The sequence below is a fragment of the Malaya genurostris genome, chromosome 1, assembly GCF_030247185.1.
Source record: "Malaya genurostris strain Urasoe2022 chromosome 1, Malgen_1.1, whole genome shotgun sequence".
Classification (NCBI taxonomy): Eukaryota; Metazoa; Arthropoda; class Insecta; order Diptera; family Culicidae; genus Malaya; species Malaya genurostris.
Window position 1 is genome coordinate 43,751,465 of NC_080570.1, and position 19,818 is coordinate 43,771,282.

The window sequence follows — 19,818 nt, forward strand, 5'->3', positions numbered from 1 at the left end:
TACCGATTAACGCCAATTTACGATTGTGATGCCCTTCAATTGAGCTACGACGCAAAACATCGTGTAGAAGCAGAATCAAAGGATCCTTGGCAAGAATTATGAATTCTATTTGGGAGTATGTGTACCTTATCATGACCAACTTGGCTATTTAAACAATTTTAAATTGAGTAAAGAGGATACATCAGATAAAATTCTTTTGATTTTTTAAACACCGTTGTAGCAAGTCGTATAGTTAGTTCATATTAACACGACATTAAATTAATTAAAATAAAAAAGATCACACTTTGTTTACTCCCACCTTTCCCGCTGACGGTTATACGTATCGGTTTTCGGTCGTAATACTTTTCATGCGGCTATCCGGAAGTTTCTTTCAGACCCGTCCCTTCCGGATGAGTTTCGTGCAAGTGGCACTGCTCTCATTCACATTGAATGCTATTGAAAGCAACGCTTCTGAAAAAAAAACTTCGAATAACTGGGATTAAATGATCGAAAACAGTTTTCCCAAAAAAGGTAAATACCTTTCTGACTCTGTTCACGTACCAAACAAACGTATTGTAAACAAATTTGCATGATATTGTGGGTAGATAATTGTTTCAGTTTTTTTTACAAAGTACTTTGAGGTACACTTCTTTGTGTGTAAACATTTAATTCCGGTACATTCAATAATGTTCTCATTCCATTAATAATTGATTTTTCGTCACTCTGCCAAATTGGCTGAATCATGAAATAAATTCGCTATCAGAAATGTCTGAAACTAATCCACTTAAAACTTGATCCACCACTGGTGAGCAGGTCAAATACATAGCATCTTTCTTTGTTGAAATACATAGCTAAACATACAACCCCCAGATAATTCTCTAGTTCCCACATTAACATTGATTACCGCGTGAAGCAAACGCATGTTTCCAGAATTTTCGAACGTGACGAGACTGTGTTAATCAGAGTGGAAATGTGTTTCGTGAGTTAATTCACTACCGACTGCTCTGCGGCAGTGTTGCCATGTCAACCACTGAATCGTTTTATTGGTTATTGCATCTATCAGCGAAGTAGCATAACTGAATCATAAATGTTTATTAAAAATTTGTCGTCAATTATTCCAAGCTACGGATAGTGCCAACAAATTTATGTGTGCATGTGCCGTTTGTGCACGATCTGTTGCCAGCGTAATCGACACTGGATACCAACAGTACGAAATTGGGAACCGGTGATGGTGCTCTAGTCGGTGTGCTCATCGCGTGTCCGATTCGGAATTACCTTGAACCGATATTGATTTTTTTCCAGATCTAAGCATGCATTCTACGAGGAAATTTCGGGGAGATTGAATGGAATAGAAAATTGATAAACCCAAACACGACCGGCACGGAATGCTACATACCGCTTCGCCACAGTCCAGATCCAGCAGAAAAACGGCACATCGTTCGCACTTGAGCAGCTCACGAGCTTCGGTCATAATTTTAGTGACTAGACACTCCAGGTTGTTCTGTTCGGCGAAAATGTTCCGTGCCAAATTCAACAGGATTTGATTCCGACGGTACTCCTGGACAGACATCTCGAACAACTGAGCGTTCTGGATACCAATCCCACAGAATGTCAGATATCGACGGAATATTTCCACGTCCCGTTCGGTGAATTCGGGTGATCCTGTTCGGGAGATAAACAAATTGAGTTATGCACATGGAAATTTACTCAAACGAACGAATCCGTTTGCGTGGATTTGCATAATCCATACCAAATGTAAACGAAAAACGCCAATAATCCTGAACACCATAAGTGACATCGTACTTGTGCAGAAGAACCTCTCAATTTACTCACCATTTGTCTTGTTGATAATCTGCGCCACGCCAATTACCTGTCCCTCGTAGTTGCAGATAGGCATCGACAGGATTATGTTCGTTTTGTAACCGGTCTTTTGGTCAATTTCGCTGTTGAAACGAGGATCCTTATAAGCCTCCTTGATGTTGATGGTTTCGTTCGTTTCAGCTACCGTTCCGGCGATGCCGACCCCGAACGGGATAATCAGTTCGTCCTGCTTGGCACGACGGACCGCTTCGTCGAGAGCTGTGGGAGAAGCAGAAAAATTATAATAATATTCTCCTCAACATGCTAACGGAAAACTGGCCCCATTAGGTTTTTCAACAGGTTAAAAGTTGCCCTTGGCGCGAGAGGCTCACTGCACAGCCGAGCTAACCCCGTACAATACCGGAAAGATATATAAAACTAGCGATTGCAACTTGTTGCACTGGATTTTTTTAAACCCACTGGTATTGTACCGGACCAAGTAGATATGTCTTTTCAAATTTTGGCTCTTGGCTGCTCGTTCCATTGAAGGAATTAACCGTTGAACCTGGAGAAATAGTATATGGACTATACACTTTTAAATGCAGTATATTGGTGAATGAGCTGATGTTTCTCATTTCCGTACAGACAGTTCTTTTGTGAGTATAATTTTTCCAATACAAGCTGTACACTTAGAAAAATTTACATCTTTCTAGATGCACATAAAAAACGCGTCGCGATTCACTTATATTCACAGTTCAAAGCATCTAAAGATAAGTCATATTATTAACTTCACAGTTGATTTCGCCGAAGGTTACATCGATACAGATGTAATATTGTGTCATCGCCGAATAAATTGTAGCATGCTTGAATTAACGTTTTCTAAGAATGCGTCTAATGCTGTACGTAACCGTTTGCGATAATAATCTTTCCAAATACCAATTTATCTTCCCGAGCAAACAGATAGCTATGTAATGGTTTCCAAATACTCAAGGGCTGAGGCCAGTTTATTTTAGGGCATTTTAGAGGGCTATTTTCACGCTTCAAATCTGATTTTCTCATAAACGGTGACGAATATCAAAAATATTGTTTGTGTAAAAAGCACATATTTTGTTTCTATTTCTTCGCGTTTCGCCTTCGGCTCGTCAGTGCTTGAAGCAGTTCAAATTGAACTTAAATGTTCACATTCTGCGTTGGCCAGTAATAAGCCGTCACTTGTTTACGCCTGAGACGTCAGAAATAATATAGCACTTGTGCAATATTGTTTAAGGGTTGCATAAGTAGTGCAAACTTTGCGTCTGCTTAGCGGTTTAAGTTGAACTGCTAGGCACGAGATGGCAGTTCAATTTGAACTGCTTTAAGCACTGACGAGCCGAAGGCGAAACGCGAAGAAATGAGTAAAAGTTATTTTTGTGGAGGTAAGTCGATTTCTATGTCGGCGCCATTTTAGCTCCCTGGTAACGTAACGAAACATGAGAGAGAAATAAAATCGGCTCAAAAAGGCTGCCCAACAAGCGGCAGCCCTCTTGGATTTTATGTGATGTAGTCAAACTTGTGACCGAAAATATCAAAACTTTCTTGGCCACATCGAGAGTCATTTTGCACATTTTGCATGGAGAGAAATGTAATACGCACAGCGAGCCACGTGGTTTTACGCGACCTACTGGCCTTAGCTATTAAGATCCTCCTGTCTCCTCCACTCATAATTTGGAAAAATTATTCTAGCCAATTCGTTTAATGCGGTAACAAGAATCAGTAATCAGCGCAAATTGGCTCAAATGGGATATTATTTCAAAGCGCAATAGACTATTTTGATCAAAAATGGTACCAGTTGTTCTCTATAGAAGTGTAATTTGAGCAAATATTTTGAAACTATTCAGTAAGCTCTTCTAGTTTGCAAAATTTGTTGAATATTTGTCGAGCCGATTTTAACAAATTTATATTCAAATGTCGTGCCCTATAATCCCACATGATCCTATTGGCTTTCAAACGCAAAGCTCAAATCAACTCCGCGTCTTCTATGTTTCACTTTATGGACCAAGAAAACGATGATGTTAGCAAATTATTACATAGAGCAATAGAGGAATCGAGTATTAAATGCGGAAACAGTTACTAACATAGTAATTTTTCTTTAAACGAACCTACGGAATGGGTAAAACTTTTGCATTCATTCAACTTTTGCATAAAATTCAACTTTTGCAGTAAACCTTCAATTTCTTCAGTACTAAACTATATTTAGATATTGGTGCTGATTTTGGTTATGTCATCAATTTTGGTCATCGAAATTAAAGGTTTAAACAGCTACTGGGTAGAATAAACCGCCATACCAATTATTTCAGAGCGATGTCAACAAGTAAAGTCAATATTATCAATCCGAAGGTCATTCTGGAAGCAAAAAACATAGATTTATTCTCAAACGGAATATTAAAAATATTGGTTGAAATTCTAGTTGATAGAAATCAATGTTTTTACCCTAACGAAAAGAGAATATTCTTTGATTAAATTTAATTTCATCGATATTATTTAATTTCATCGAGTCAACTTCCCGGTCAGGATCAGAGATGCCAGACCTGCAGAATCAGCAAATTTCTGTGAATCAGCGGATTTCTAAACTAAACTGCAGACATGTTTAAATTGCAGACATTTTTGTAACCTTTTTGAAATCACGTTTTCCGTTGACGTTCGTAAGAATTTGCAGACTTTTGAAATTTCCGCGATCTTTTTATTTATGTTCACTAAACCAATTCCGTGCATCATTCTTAATCGAAAACTTGTGATCTGCAGACTTTTTATTCGAGTTTACAGGCTTTTTCAACGTTTCATGAATATATTTGAAATTTTTACCTTGCATCGCTGGTTTGGATGTAGGATAACGGCTCCCTATTTCATAAGATCCCTTCATCTCATAACTTCCTATTTCCATCTCATCCCTTCATCTCATAACTTTGAACGTGAATAACACTCGTATGTTTTTTTTTTTGACAAAAAGTTCGGGTGTGTAATTTCAGAGACATAACTGGATGTCGTGAATACGAATAAAACTGACACTCCTTTATACTTCCAAATATCAATTAGTTGATCGATTGTGTGAATTATGCTGGCCATCCCCTTTTAAAGTACTAGAATTTGAAAAAATTCACCTAAAGTAAAGTACTCATATATCTCATATAGAAAGGGTATTGAACCGATACCCGCAGAGGTAAATTCCACATACAATTCGAATAAAAAAAACCCTTCTTAATCCACCTAGTGGTGTGATAATGCCTTTCTCTTCTTTCATAACAGTCTCATGAAAATGTATTTCATAATTTTATTAAATAATTTCGGATACTAATTTCGAAACTAATTGATTCAGATTGATTCGAGTAGTTCACAAAAGCATGCTTCAGTGTTTATGTCACACAGTCAGCATCATTTTTCCTAATTAGTGCTTGACATTTGCTTTGCCTATTTGTAATCAGTGATGCTAATCAAAAAAAAAAGCCTTCTTAGTCCACTTAGTGGAATTTTCATATATCTTGAAAAATCACTATAGGGGGGAGTACATGAAATTTTTGAAATCGAAAAAAAATTTTTGATGCCAAAAGGCTTAGAATTGCATGAAACGTCGAGATTTAGTGTCATCTCGAAAAAAAATTTTTTTGAAAAAATCGACTTTTTGGGACTTGGAAAAAATATGAAAATTTTTCTAAGTCCCAGAAAGTTGATTTTTTCAAAAAAAAATTTATTTGAGATGAAACTAAATTTCGATGTTTTATGCAGTTTTAAGAGTTTTGGCATCAAAAAAAATTTTCGATTTTGGAAATTTCATGTACTCCCCCCTATGGTGCTTTTTCAAGATCGATAATTGTCAAACCTTTACCACCGGGCAGCACCCCTTAAGCATGTCCAATTTAGGTCAAATTTTGCATGAAGGCTTTTTTCGAGGTGCTTAAACTTTTGAGCACTAGAACTTTACGAAAATAGAGTTGATCTCAAAATTTTGGCACCCTTATATATACAAGAGCGGTAAAAATCAACGTGTTTTGTCGGTTACGTCACTTATACCATCATATATCTGGAACCAAAAGTCACAACCATTTGATCTTCGAACTTGATCAACGGCCCGACAGTAGCTTTCAAACGAGCCCAAGTTTGTTAAAATCGGATCAGCCATCTCTGAGAAAATTGAGCGCGTTCAAATACAACGCTTTTTGTCGGTTACGTCACTTATACAATCATATCTCCGGAACCAAAAGTCACAGCCATTTTATCTTCGAACTTGATCAATGCCCCGATAGTAGCTTTCAAACGAGCCCAAGTTTGTTAAAATCGGTTGAGCCATCTCTGAGAAAATTGAGCGCGTTCAAATATCTTCGAAAAGTGCACACACATACACACACACATACACACACACATACACACACACATACACACACACACACACACACAGACATTTTCCGATCTCGTCGAGCTGAGTCGAATGGTATATAACACTATGGGTTTCCGAGGCTCCGTTCGAAAGTCGGTTTTTCCAGCAATTCTAATACCTTTCTATAGAGAAAGGCAAAACCCTTCTTAGTCCACTTAGTGGAATTTTCATATATCTTTAAAAATCACCATAGGGGGGAGTACATGAAATTTTCGAAATCGAAAAAAAATTTTTGATGCCAAAAGGCTTAGAATTGCATGAAACGTCGAGATTTAGTGTCATCTCGAAAAAAAATTTTTTTGAAAAAATCGACTTTTTGGGACTTAGAAAAAATATGGAAATTTTTCTAAGTCCCAGAAAGTTGATTTTTTCAAAAAAAATTTTTTTTGAGATGACACTAAATTTCGATGTTTTATGCAGTTTTAAGAGTTTTGGCATCAAAAAAAATTTTCGATTTTGGAAATTTCATGTACTCCCCCCTATGGTGCTTTTTCAAGATCGATAATTGTCAAACCTTTACCACCGGGCAGCACCCCTTAAGCATGTCCAATTTAGGTCAAATTTTGCATGAAGGCTTTTTTCGAGGTGCTTAAACTTTTGAGCACTAGAACTTTACAAGTTTGTGAAAATCGGATCAGCCATCTCTGAGAAAATTGAGCGCGTTCAAATACAACGCTTTTTGTCGGTTACGTCACTTATACAATCATATCTCCGGAACCAAAAGTCACAGCCATTTGATCTTCGAACTTGATTAATGGCCCGCCAGTAGCTTTCAAACGACTCCAAGTTTGTTCAAATCGGTTCAGCCATCTCTGAGAAAATTGAGCGCGTTCAAATACAACGCTTTTTGTCGGTTACGTCACTTATACAATCATATCTCCGGAACCAAAAGTCACAGCCATTTTATCTTCGAACTTGATCAATGCCCCGATAGTAGCTTTCAAACGAGCTCAAGTTTGTTAAAATCGGTTGAGCCATCTCTGAGAAAATTGAGCGCGTTCAAATATCTTCGAAAAGTGCACACACATACACACACATACACACACACACACAGACATTTTCCGATCTCGTCGAGCTGAGTCGAATGGTATATAACACTATGGGTCTCCGAGGCTCCGTTCGAAAGTCGGTTTTTCCAGCAATTCTAATAACTTTCTATAGAGAAAGGCAAAAACAAACACAAAAAATCGATTGCAAAAGAGAGGGCTATTTGAAACTGATTGATAGAATCTTCTTGTGTTCTCTTTCTGTTTTTGTATTCGAGTAGAAAAACATACCAGAAATACTTAATGAAAACTGAATACAAAAACTATACGACTATGAAGCTAAACAATTCAACATGGTAAACTATAAATTGGATGAGACAATTCACAGAAAAAACGACATCCTTACGAAACAAACCAGGCGGTATTTGCGAGCATGGTTGGGCGTGAAAACTATAGAAGTAAGTGGAAAATTAATTCGACTGTTCTTCGCTTCCATTAGCCATACTATTCGGTAGGAGTTTCAACACAACTACCAATATTTTACTCTGTCATTCACATTGCCACACCAAAGCCCACTGGTGGAACACGATGATTGATTAGGATGGCATTGGTATTAAATGGATAGAACCATGCTGTAGTTGTATTTACAACTTTTTTTTTACTGTTGTAAGGACGCACCCATAGCCAACTATTGCGTCAAAGGAAGAGTCCTCTAATTTGAATGGTCCAAGAAACGTCTCTTGCCATCGTCCCATGCACAGGACCAAGTCACAACGAAAGCTACACCACCCTAATTCATGATTAATTGCTCGTTTTAGGCATCCCAAACGAACAGTTTTGCCAACACAACGACAGTATCAGACGCCCACTCAAGCGGATAAGCAAAGAAATAGCTTTCTCCTCTGGTAAACGGAAAAACGAGATCTGACCTCGAGCATTCGTTAAAACGCTGTAAATCATTGACGGTGGCATTTAGGAGACGATATTTTCCATTAGCGGAAGCTATACTTACGTGTATGTTGGGTAACATCGAACAGTTTCGCCACCAGATATTTCCCGTTCGGAGGTCCTTTGACTAGAAACAACGAGCCCCGGTCCGCGTGTGTCAGCAAACTGACGTTGACTAGAATTTTATGACACAACACGTCAATATCCAACTCGTTGGCCACGTCTCGGATTAGCTCCATGAACAGTTCACCTTCGTCTAGTTCCGCCAGACGGCTGCGATTGGAGCCCCGGGAGGTTGGCGAGCGGCATTTCTGGGAAATAGACAGAAAATTGTTTCGTTAGATCAGATCGCTGTTTTGTCTACATTCTGTTTTTCTGAGTGACATAATGATTGACTTCAAACAAATGTGAATTTCAGGAGTGACTGCTGTACGATATTAGAAAACAATCTGGGGGTGGAATTTCGCGTTTTTTGGAAAATATATGAAAGTTTCTGAGAAATTTATTGCCGAAACTTCATCATTACATTTCATTGCATAGGCAACCATCAATCAAACGAAGCTGAGGTCGGAAACAAATATTGATAACCCGAGAAGATTTACGTTCTTATGGAAACCTGCAATATTTCTAATAGAAATTAAGTTTACAAAGTAAAATGGAAGTGAAACATCGTGCGTCTGCATCAATTTAAAGACAGTGTGTATGTGTATTGTAGCACATTAGTTACTTCCATTTCCGCTGCAACCATTTTTTACAGCACGACTTTTTTTCAAGTACTTGAAGTTCTGCAAATGTCCGTAAATTATTTTAGTAGCGAGTACGTCATTTTTTCGAAGGCAGCAATGGCAACCATTAATTTCAATAGCAAGTTAAAAAATATAATTAATAATTTTTTCAATAATTATATTTTTCAACTTGTTATTGAGGACAACTTATTTTTTAAATTTAACAGTTTATAGGTTTATTTTCATTTTATCGAAAAGTATTCTACTATTTTTTTCGAGTACCTTTTCGATTTCCTATAACTTCTTTTAGACAAAATTTTAATACCATTGATAGATACCGAGTAACATAGATTTAAAATGTTCATTTTAAAAATCAGTTTTGATACCAATCGGGCAAAATAAATGATATGCCAAACAGAAGCCATGTGGAAACCAATCATCCAATTTTCTACTGCTAATGTATGGAAGAGCTATAAAGAAAGTTATGAAAGACAACTTAAACAACGATGTTATGATAGTACTTATTATGAAATAAGTTTGATTGCTTTCAATCAATGCAACAAACATAAAGACCCTTTGCACGTCGTTAGCACATTGTTTGATTGCAGATTTTTGACAATCACGTTTTTCGCAACTGGAAGCCACCATTTTGAATTTTCAAAATATCTCAAACATCATTTTCCGAAATCTACTCTTTTTTTTAAAGATATTTTTATTCAGGCCTATTTGCGTACAAGCTTTACGTGGCCGAATTAGCCGATTTTTTAAATAAAGAATTTTTTGAAGTGGATCTCGTTGTCACTCTTTTTTTAGGATGAGAAGAGCTTCCATTTCCCTTCTGCGAGGGTTGAGGGGCACTTTGTTCGTGGCTCGTATCGTCATCCATTGCCTCATCGGTTGTATTGTTGTTGGTGTCCGTCTTCGTTTCGTTGTCCTTGTTGTTCGTAGTCTTGAGCTCGTTGCTAGTTGCTTCAGATGTGCCTTGTTGTACATTGGTTGCAGTTGCTGGTTGGTTTGATGGTGAAACATGAGTACTGCGCTCACTAGTTTTCGTTGTTGAACGGTTGACTTTGTCTTTGGTCGAAGATGTAGTGATGTAGTGTGCAGGTTGTTCACAAAACTGACATGTAACCAGCTGATTTTCATAGGTAATCAACGTTTTACACGGACGTGTCCCACCTTGACCACAAATGATGTAAGATGGAATTGCCTTACGTAGTTGCATACGTACAACTCGCACGCCATTCCGCATGCCGGGGAAAAAAAATCCGCCATACTTCCCTTTCGATGGAAAGGATTTCACCGTACTGCAACATATTCTCCCGAACGAACTTATCGGTGGCCTGCGGGGGACGGTCATGCACGCGTACTTCTATGGCATTGTCCACCTGATCATCCAATGCACAGGGATTTTGTATTTAATGCTGTCACACTCAACGGTGTGCACCTCATTGTTAACCGAAGCAAATGCAAGTGCATTGCTTTCACGTTCAAACATAATTTACACACAGTTAGACGCCTTGTTGAATTGAATCTCACTTACATTATTAGCGACTAGATGCATTCGTTCTTTAAGTAAGATTTCAATTTCATTTGCTGCTGGCCTAACTTTGCAACGCTTGAAATCTATACAAATTGAATTCGATCTTGTAGGCAAAGTTTCAGGTTTTGTTAAATCGTATATGACCGTTACGTAAAAAGAGATAACGTAAAAAAGATGTTCGTAAGCGAAGGTTTGGGTGTATGCACCTAATGTTCTCGGAGATGGTTGAACCGATTTCACAATCTTAGATTCATGTGACAGGCCATGCTTTCCCATAGAACGCATTTCAATTCTATCCGAATCCGACTACCGGTTACAGAGTTACAGGATGATATGTGAAAAAATTGCAAAAAATAAGCATCCCATGTTCTTGTAGATGGCTGAACCGAATTTCACAAACTTAGATTCAAATGGGAGAGTGTGAAAGAGCAATAATAACCTATTCCCAATCCACCTAGTGGTGTGATAATGTCTTTCTCTTACCATTTAAACAGTCTCTTCAAAACATTTCTAATATGCTATTCTCGACCGTTAGTATTGTGAGCTTATTAAATAACCTAATAGTAGCTTTCAAATGAGTCTTTCGAAATCGATTATTTCATCTCCGAGAAATTTTGATGCATTTAAAAGTACTGGGAATTGTCGGTTACGCCACATAAAAAATAACATCTCTCGAACCAGAAATGTTCGCCATAACCCTTCCAAATTTGAATGACATAGTTAACTTTCGAATAAGCATAAGTGTATCAAAAATCATTTAGTCATTTTCCAGAAAATTCCGCCTATGAAAAATGTGCGGTTAGTCGATTACGTCATTTATACTATTATATCTTCAGTACCGGAAATAACAACCATCTGATTCTCGAACTTCATCCAAAACTCAATAGTAACTTTCAAACGGGCCTAGAGTTGTAAAAATCGAGTCTGCCTTCTCTCAAAAATTTGAGCGGTAAGAAAACAACGTGTTTAGTCGGTTACGTCATTTATACTACTATATCTCCGAAAACTGATATTACAAAAATTTTATCTTTTAACTTTATCTACAATTCTATAGTAGCTTTCAAACGAGTCTAGGCTTGTTTGCATCGGCTCGGTTATCTTTGAAAAAATTGAAAGGTAAAAAACAACTTATTTTGTCGGTTACGTCACTTATACCATTATATCTCCGGAACAGAGATGCCAGGTAAAAATTTCAAATATCTTCAGGCAGGGTTGCAAAAGTCAGTAAATCCGAAATTATGTCTGCAGGCTTCAATTTCTCTAGAAAGTATGATACGCTAAACTAACTTGGCAAGCAAAAAAAAAACGACGCGGCTATTTCGAAAATCGGTAAATTTTGACGAAAGTGTACGAAACAATCGATTTTCAAAACTCTGCTAAAAAATCGGCAACAAACAATGTCTGCAGCACTATATGCGAAATCTGCAAATTTACAGACAAATATGCAGATCTGGCAACCAGAAAAGACAGTCGTTTGATCTTGCAATTCGATCAATGATCTAATGGTAGCTTTCAAACGAAACTAAACTTGTTGAAATCGGTTCAGCCATCTACGAGAAAATTGAGCGGTTAAAAAATCTTTGAAAGCTGCACACACAGACATTTTTCGATCTCGTCGAGCTGCGTCGAATGGTATATAACATTATGCGTCTTCTAAGCTCCGATCAAAAGTCGGTTTCTCCCGCAATTCTATTATCTTTCCATAGAGAAAGGCAAAACCACATGTAATATGTTCGTACATATTGTGATTAATATTAATTATAACGACAATAAATGCACTCCAATTACAATCCAATTACAAAGCATGCTTCGTTCTGCTGTCTCAAAAATGTTACCCTACTTTCTCGATTTTCATGAACAGAAGTAAACGGATCGCTAGTTTACGCTTGTCTGGCGAGCCCAAAAAAAGGTTCAAACGTGCTCGAGATAAGTCAAATCCTGCGCTCTTGTTACTTCTATGAATCAAATTCATGCTATATAGCATTTATTTGGTCTAACCATAAATGCTACGTTGGATGTAAACCAACCAGCTGAAATTAAAACATTTGTCTGTGTAATCAAAATTCAGAATGCTTTTTTTCTACTGTGTATTGGAGGTTCTAAAACTAAAACTAATCAATTTGATTACATGATTACTTTTGATATTTGAACATCATCACGTTCTAGCTAGAATCGCTGCATGGCTGATAATCACATGAATTATTATTTATTAAAGTTTAAGAAAAATCACTTTAGTGATATATAATGGAAAGGTATTTTCTCCATACTCAGTGGCGATATTCGAATATTTGATAATTTCGCAGTCCCGATCAGGGATGATGGAAAAAAAAATTAAACAATTTTCGTCCTGATAATCGGTGATGATTAGCTGTTTTTTTAGAATTCCAACACTGGTCTTGTTTTAGGGAAAAATCATAAATTTTCTATGGTGGAATGTAGAAGGGGTCGACGCAAGCGGGAAGCTAGAATTCGACCAATAGACCTGTGTTTACAGACGTTATCGGTTTCATGCCGTCAGATATCGCTGATCGCCCAAATGCCGACCCAAGTGCTCTTTGTCGAGCTCAGGTAATAGCGATGCAATTATGATTCACCAGAGGTGGAATCAGCAACAACCCGTAAGTGGTAAGCGGATGAAAGCTTCTGTTATTAGAAAAAAAAATGAACAAGAAGAAGTCAAAAAGGAAAACGAAGCTGCAGAGGTGGCTAAACAACGAGCGGCGAAAAAAAATCTGCAGCGGATGCTGAAATAACTAAAAATAAAATTGCACGGGGCAGCACCACTAGACGGGGACGAACTTCAGAAAAAAATTCGCACTCCAGACGGACTTTCGGAAGCTACAAAAACGACGAATAGAAGAAATTGTTAAAACTGTTTTTATTTTCAGAGTTTTCAAATTGTCACCTTCTCTGGACTTTGTTTCTTGCTATTTCGTATAATTTCCAATTAAAAAAAAAAGATGAAAGCAAAACAGTATTTCAAGTACTTAATAATTTTTTGTTGCAAGATGACTGCTAAAAAATCGGCTACCTCACCCGTTCTGCTTATTTTGTATTTCTAATTTGTTTTCCATAAAGAACAGAACAACTCGGCAATAACTAGTATTACTGAATACCGATAGTTTCGAAAATTTGTCATTCCAAAATCTCGGTAACTTATCATCCTCGCCAAATCAAGAGTCTCGGTAAATGGATAATATTTGTCAGATTCAAAACATCGGAAACATAAGTTGTTTCAAAGTTCGCCGAGATTATTGCCGTGCACTAGACTGTTCAAATCTCGGTACAGGTCTACCTGCGGCAACTGCCCAAACAACACCGATCTTTCTAACGAGATGTGTCCAGAAGATACAACGTCATCTTTCAAACTGTACGGAACATCATTACCAAGGATGGATGTAAGTCAAACAAGGTCAGTAGACATAACTGTCGTTCATACGCATGCATAAAAGCAAAGTCATCTTTTGACGCGGTTTGGCTAGCTGCCACTACTTTTTCAGTTGTCAAGAATGATTCAACCTACATTGACAGTTTTGCGAAAATATATAATGTATTATTACATAGATGGCATGCTTGTTATTTGGGATAAAAATTGTGATTTATTGGTCAATCGCTCCGAACATGTATAATCGCTTCAAGATGGACACTATTTAATAGCAGAAACTTTGCATTCATCGAGAATGCTCTCGATCTTATTTAACATTTAACACCTTATTTGATTTGATTTGAAGAACAGAAAATCGATCCTAAAGAAATATTAGTTTCCTCTTAATCATCTATTTTCTTCCATTGAAATAAACGAATTAACAATAGAATAATCAATTTAAAAATCCATTTGTTGTATGTTGATCTCCCCTTAGATTGCTGTCAGAGTCAAGACGCGTGAGTGAGCATGTTACATTTAATCAAAGCAAACATGTCACAGTGAATGCGATGCGATAACAATTCATCGCACCAAAACGCTTCGCTTCGCAAACCGCGTTCACTCTGACTGCAACATTATTGACTGTAAATGTGTAATCAGTGTTGGCGATTGCTGAAAATTTGACAGAAGCTGCTCGATTTTTATCTATATTGTATACAACTTTTTCAATCCGGTAGAAGGACAAGAATTTACAAGAATTCGAGTCTCTCAATGCATGAACCTCGAGAGAATTTTTCTACATTTCTTCGCTCCACTTCATACTCTGAGTATTTCAGGGCCCTTAAAAAAAATTCAGTCTGATAATGATCGCCGCTGTGTGGAATTTACCAAGAGAGAATCGCAAGTTGACAATTATCGCAGGAAATCGAATCGATGATTCGACTTGATACTCATACTAGGTTGCAATATTTAAAAACCCTTGTGTGGAGCATTCACATACATTTTCATAGACACAAATTATACAAAGGTTATATGCACATAGTTAGAATAAGCGGCAATAGTAAAATGATTCTACCGCAATTATCCACTGCCCATACAGAATCGGATCGCGAAACGAGAATAAGCGACCGTTTGCTGCTTCAGAGAGAATCCCCACAGCAGCGTGAAAGCCGTTGATTCTCAGACGGTTCACCGAGAGAAATTCGCTCTCGCACTAGTCTCTATTCTATGTTAAATGTACCATGCCGGTTTTTTTGTTGTTGCGATGATTTCCGTTTCTCTTTGATGGCACTGATTCAATCGTGGAAGAGTTGCGAGTGAGCTTTCTTTGATACGATAAAAGCCATCCTTGTGTGTAATGACAGAAATATTTACTAAGAGCTCACTCAGTTAATGTCAATATTAATTCAATTACAATAATTCACTTTTAATTCGTATATACTTGATAATATACCTATTGATGTATTTAAATGCGTTCGTAAATGTAGTTCAAAATTTGACCATTTTCCAACTCGTTTTTGTAAGGTGTACCCCTATAGAAAAAACGAAGTTGTGTTCCCCATCGAAAGTATCCGATACTAACTAGTAAAATGTTTGTTTCTCTTCCAACGCGAGTTAAATATAGGTTATACACAAGGCGTCAGATGGCCATCGGCATCTTAGAGCTTAAGCAGTGTGCCCTAATAAATATATTATTTAATAAAAAATCAAATTCTGAAGTTCTAATGTCCTACTATCAGAAAATCAAATTCACACCGGAGATTTCCATCTAATGTTTCAAAACTGTTTTCAACTTTAATTAAGCAAACGTGCTGCCAGATCACAATCAGCATGTGTGAGACACATAAATCGCATATCGTGATCCCAGGTCGTTAGAACTTTCCATTACGAAGCACAGTTGCGCTTCAGATGGCTCAGTTGGCCGTTGTGCAACCGACACTCATGAATTATAACTCCTTGGCGTTATGGAGTCCATTTTCTGGCGATAGAAACTGGTACGATTGGTCTCACTCCACCAATCCCCCCCCCCCCCCCCTTCCACGACAAGCAGTTTGTCGCTTGTGAAAATCTAGTCGTTATAAAGCGCACGCTAGAATGCTCTTTTCTCTATACGACAAGGCTGGTGGAAACTTTGCCATACCGTCCAGCGCTAGGAACCACGTATGGGTGTAACGTGGTTATGCAGATTTGCTGATAGACACGAAAGAAAGTACTTTTTCAAAAACTTCAAGAGTCAGCAATGTGCCCGGAAAAATAATACAATCATACACGGCAAGTTTTTTTGTCGTGATGTCAAGTACAATGCTCCATTTTTCACATCAAGAGAGCTTGTTGTTCATGTTGCTGTCACTTTAAAATTAATACACTTTGAAGTTCAGATGAATGAGCATACATTTTGTCGCAGTTTTCCACTACATCGTTTGCACTCAATTGACGTTATGAGTTCAAAATTCCACCGAAAGCAGACCATCAGCGTCGTTCCTATATGGGCGACGTCCGATGCGATCGAAAACCGCAGGATGATGGGCATTCCAGGGCTCTGAAAAGTTACTCACTTGGTTGAAGCTAGAAACCAGAAATACTACCGACAGCCAAAGTATACTAAGCGCCTAAACAGTCGTCATGACACTGTGTCCTCATCACGAAGCACCTTACAACAGAAATTGATTTTTGTTTTATTTGCTGTCTCCCCGGACTGGGGTCAACTGTTAGTGAAATGATATTTGCTTTGATGATCAGCAGGGTAGTTTTTGTGCTTTGATAGTTTGATATCAAAACATTCCACTCGACGCAAAGGAAGAAGGTGCGGGAAAATGTGTTTTATACCTAATCGCAACCTGACCGTTCTTGTAGGTTGAATAGCCGTAATTTCAGCTGGGTAAAGTTTACCTGTCTCGGCGATAAAATACACCGGATGCCGTTTGACACAAGAAATTCTTTCGTCCAAAAGCTGATTAACTGGGTTTCTGTTCCATGTGCTTAGAAGCATGAGAAAAAAAATCGGTGACGACTCCTACTGCCCCCTGACGGTGACAGAATAGCTGGTGAAGCTGAAATATGCCAGCCATGACGGAGTTTTTTCACCCTTGTGTGAGATTCATATCATGTAGCTATCGTTAAAGGCGACCAGAAGTTAATTTGCTTCGGTGGTCGGAGCAGTAGAAGCACGATGGAAGTGCAATATGCACAGAGCTGCACGGCAATATGTCAATCAAGACTATATAGCACAATGTCAAATACATCAGATGCAGTAATCTCACTTGTCAAATAAATTACTCAGGACAAGCCTGATACTGTTTGACCAAACCGTATCCAAGACAACCATCTCTATTTTTTCGTTCTAGCAAATTGACTCAGGTCCAACTCCAAGTGTGAGAGACAAAGAACGTTCAGATCGACCCAAAAAATCTGAAGATGCCGAATCATAAGGTCAGTATTATCATTCTAAAAAAAATAGAAATCATTTATCATCACCGATTACAATAGTCGATTATTATCGATTACTTAATCATCACCGAAAATGATGACGTTTTATTTTCTGATAATGACATTAGGACAGCATTATCACTTTTGATCAATGTTAAGCAATTATCACATCATCAAATATCATCGCTGAGTATGGAAAAACGCTCAATCGTTTTTCACTAGAAATTATGTTACATTTTATGTATGAAGAGAGTGAAATCTCGAAAATCAATTTGCCATATGATTTTTTTTTTGAATAGGTATGATGAAAGGGTGTCTCGATGTTTGAATTCCAAGATGGCGGTTTTCGGTTGATCGAAGCTCTTCAAAATCTAAACAATATGGGTCTCTATAGGAAGGTATTACACACCAAAATTCCTGTTGGATGATTAGTAATTATTTTTACCGTTGCGAATTGTAAAATATTATTTACTCTGATCGATCTGTGAAATTTATCCAATTTACAGTACCGTTCTTAGTCAAATTTACCGATAAATATAAATGCTTTACAGTTCAAGATGTTATTTTATTTAAGGATTATTCGTAAAGTTTACTGAACTTCGGTAATAAACGACGAACAAGTCAGTATAATTATGACAGGAAGATGTTTAGTGCAATTTACCAATTGTTCAGCAAATAATTTTTTTTGCTGAACTTACTGTTACAGCTGAACATTGCTGTGCGAAAGTGAGCAAAATTTTTCCGACAACCGTAAACGTGATAATCAATACCGAAAATTGCGTATATTTTTTACCATCGGTGATATTTGATTATAGGATATTTTCGTAAAACAGAGCGATACACGATGGGTTACGTTAAGAATGTAATTTTCAACCGGACGTTAAGAATGTAATTTTCAACCTCACTCTACAAAGGATCAGATTTGAAAAATAGGAAGTGAATTGTAAGATAATATCTAGGATTGAACAGTTAATGCTAGGTAAACAATGACATTAGTTTTAAATTCGGCTTGTCAATCCCATCACGAAAAACCTGTTTTAATCCACTTAGTGGTGTAATGACGTCTTTCTTATATCAATTATACTCTCGAAAGTATATAATACTGTGGTATTCTTCGAAATAATTTTATTCGATTCTTGAAAGAATAACCGAAATTGATTTGTTTGACCGTCTACTGCTGGAAACTAGCAATTGGAGTAGTTTTGAGTCCGATTTCGATTTTTTTTGCGTTTTTGCCCCCATTTAAGTGATGGTGTAAATTTTTTAACTCGCATATTTCTGGAAGTCGGATCCGGATGAAATTCAGGAATTCCGTATGGAACCACAGGAGTTTGTGAAAATCGGTCGAAGCATCGCTGAGAAAAAAGTACGTGAGATCCATTTGGGAAAATATGATTACTATTTCCAGTGCTCGGAAACTACCGATCGCTTTAAGTGAAGGTATACTATTTTTGACATACTTTACCCTATGATTCCGGAATCGGAAGTGAGGAAATTGGATCCAGATGAAATTCAGAAGTTTAGTAAGGGATCATAAGATTATTCATATGAATCTAAGCTTGTTGAATTTAGTGGCGCCATCTCTGAGCAAAGTTAGTACACCTATTCTCTTTTTTTGCACATTTCACCCCAGAACTCTGGAACCGGAAGTCAAATTTAGTATACGACCTAAAAAGCTTTCAGTTGAATTTAATTTTGTTAAAATCGATTTAGGCTTCTTTATTTTCACAATTTTTTTGCACATTTTACCCCATAATTCCGGAACCGAAAGTCGGATCCAAATAATAACCTTAGGCTGCTGTTAGAGTGAAAGCGTCACGCGAAGCGTCCGGACGTACGTGTGAGCTAGTTACATTTGATCAAAGCATACCTGTCAGAGTGAATGCGATGTAATTTGCTCGCACGCGTATCTTGACGCTTTCACTCTGACAGCAACCTTAGCCAGAACGGGATTTGCGAAGCGGTGCGCAGTGTTTTGATGCGAAGCACTCTGACAGGTTTGCTTTGATCAAATGTAACTAGCTCACACGTGCGTCCGGACGCTTCGCGTGACACTCTCACTCTGACAGTAACCTTAGAGTTAACTGCCCATTGAAAAATAAGCTAGTGCCCACAGGTGGGCAATAGGAACCAGTGATCTAAACAAAGGCCAGAATGAAAGTTCTACATCGCCTACGTCCAGGTTGACAGTTCCGGAAGACTACCGGAATAAGAAACCGATCAAATTCTCCAAAAAGTATTATTTTGGGTAGGCGATCTGTGGTGAAACGAGTCTGTCACTACACATACAAAACTTATTTGAATGTACCAATTGGTGTGATGATGCCTTTGTCATCAACGTAAGAGAGAGAGTAAGAGTAATCGATGGAATTCTTATTTCGAAGATCCGTGTTTCAATATGTTTTTTATGACCAGTGTAGCATTAGCGAATAAATTAAGTATTCTATGGAGCCTCGCGTTGATGGCCAACTCTCAGTATCGCATACAATTCTAAATAAATATTCTCGAGAGTGACATTCCAGTACCAATAAATATTATAGTACGCACTCTCACGCCGGACCTGGTTGACTGGTTGGAACTGAGTTACGTTCGACGGGTGGTCGCGACGTGGGCGTCAGGCGTCACCCCCCTATTTGAAT

The 19,818-nt window shown here is 37.7% G+C and overlaps 1 protein-coding gene across 13 annotated transcripts in view; it reads right to left on the bottom strand.

Annotated features, from left to right (window-relative positions):
- LOC131438262 (cGMP-specific 3',5'-cyclic phosphodiesterase) overlaps positions 1-19,818 on the bottom strand; it is a 189,803-nt gene that overhangs the window by 38,186 nt on the left and 131,799 nt on the right. For all 13 annotated transcript variants that reach the window (XM_058608232.1, XM_058608234.1, XM_058608185.1 and 10 more), the window contains 3 exons: positions 8,186-8,432; positions 1,813-2,058; positions 1,376-1,641 (listed from right to left, as the gene is read on the bottom strand). In XM_058608232.1, the coding sequence (XP_058464215.1) occupies positions 1,376-1,641; positions 1,813-2,058; positions 8,186-8,432 (759 nt within the window). The remainder of the gene's footprint in view (positions 1-1,375; positions 1,642-1,812; positions 2,059-8,185; positions 8,433-19,818) is intronic.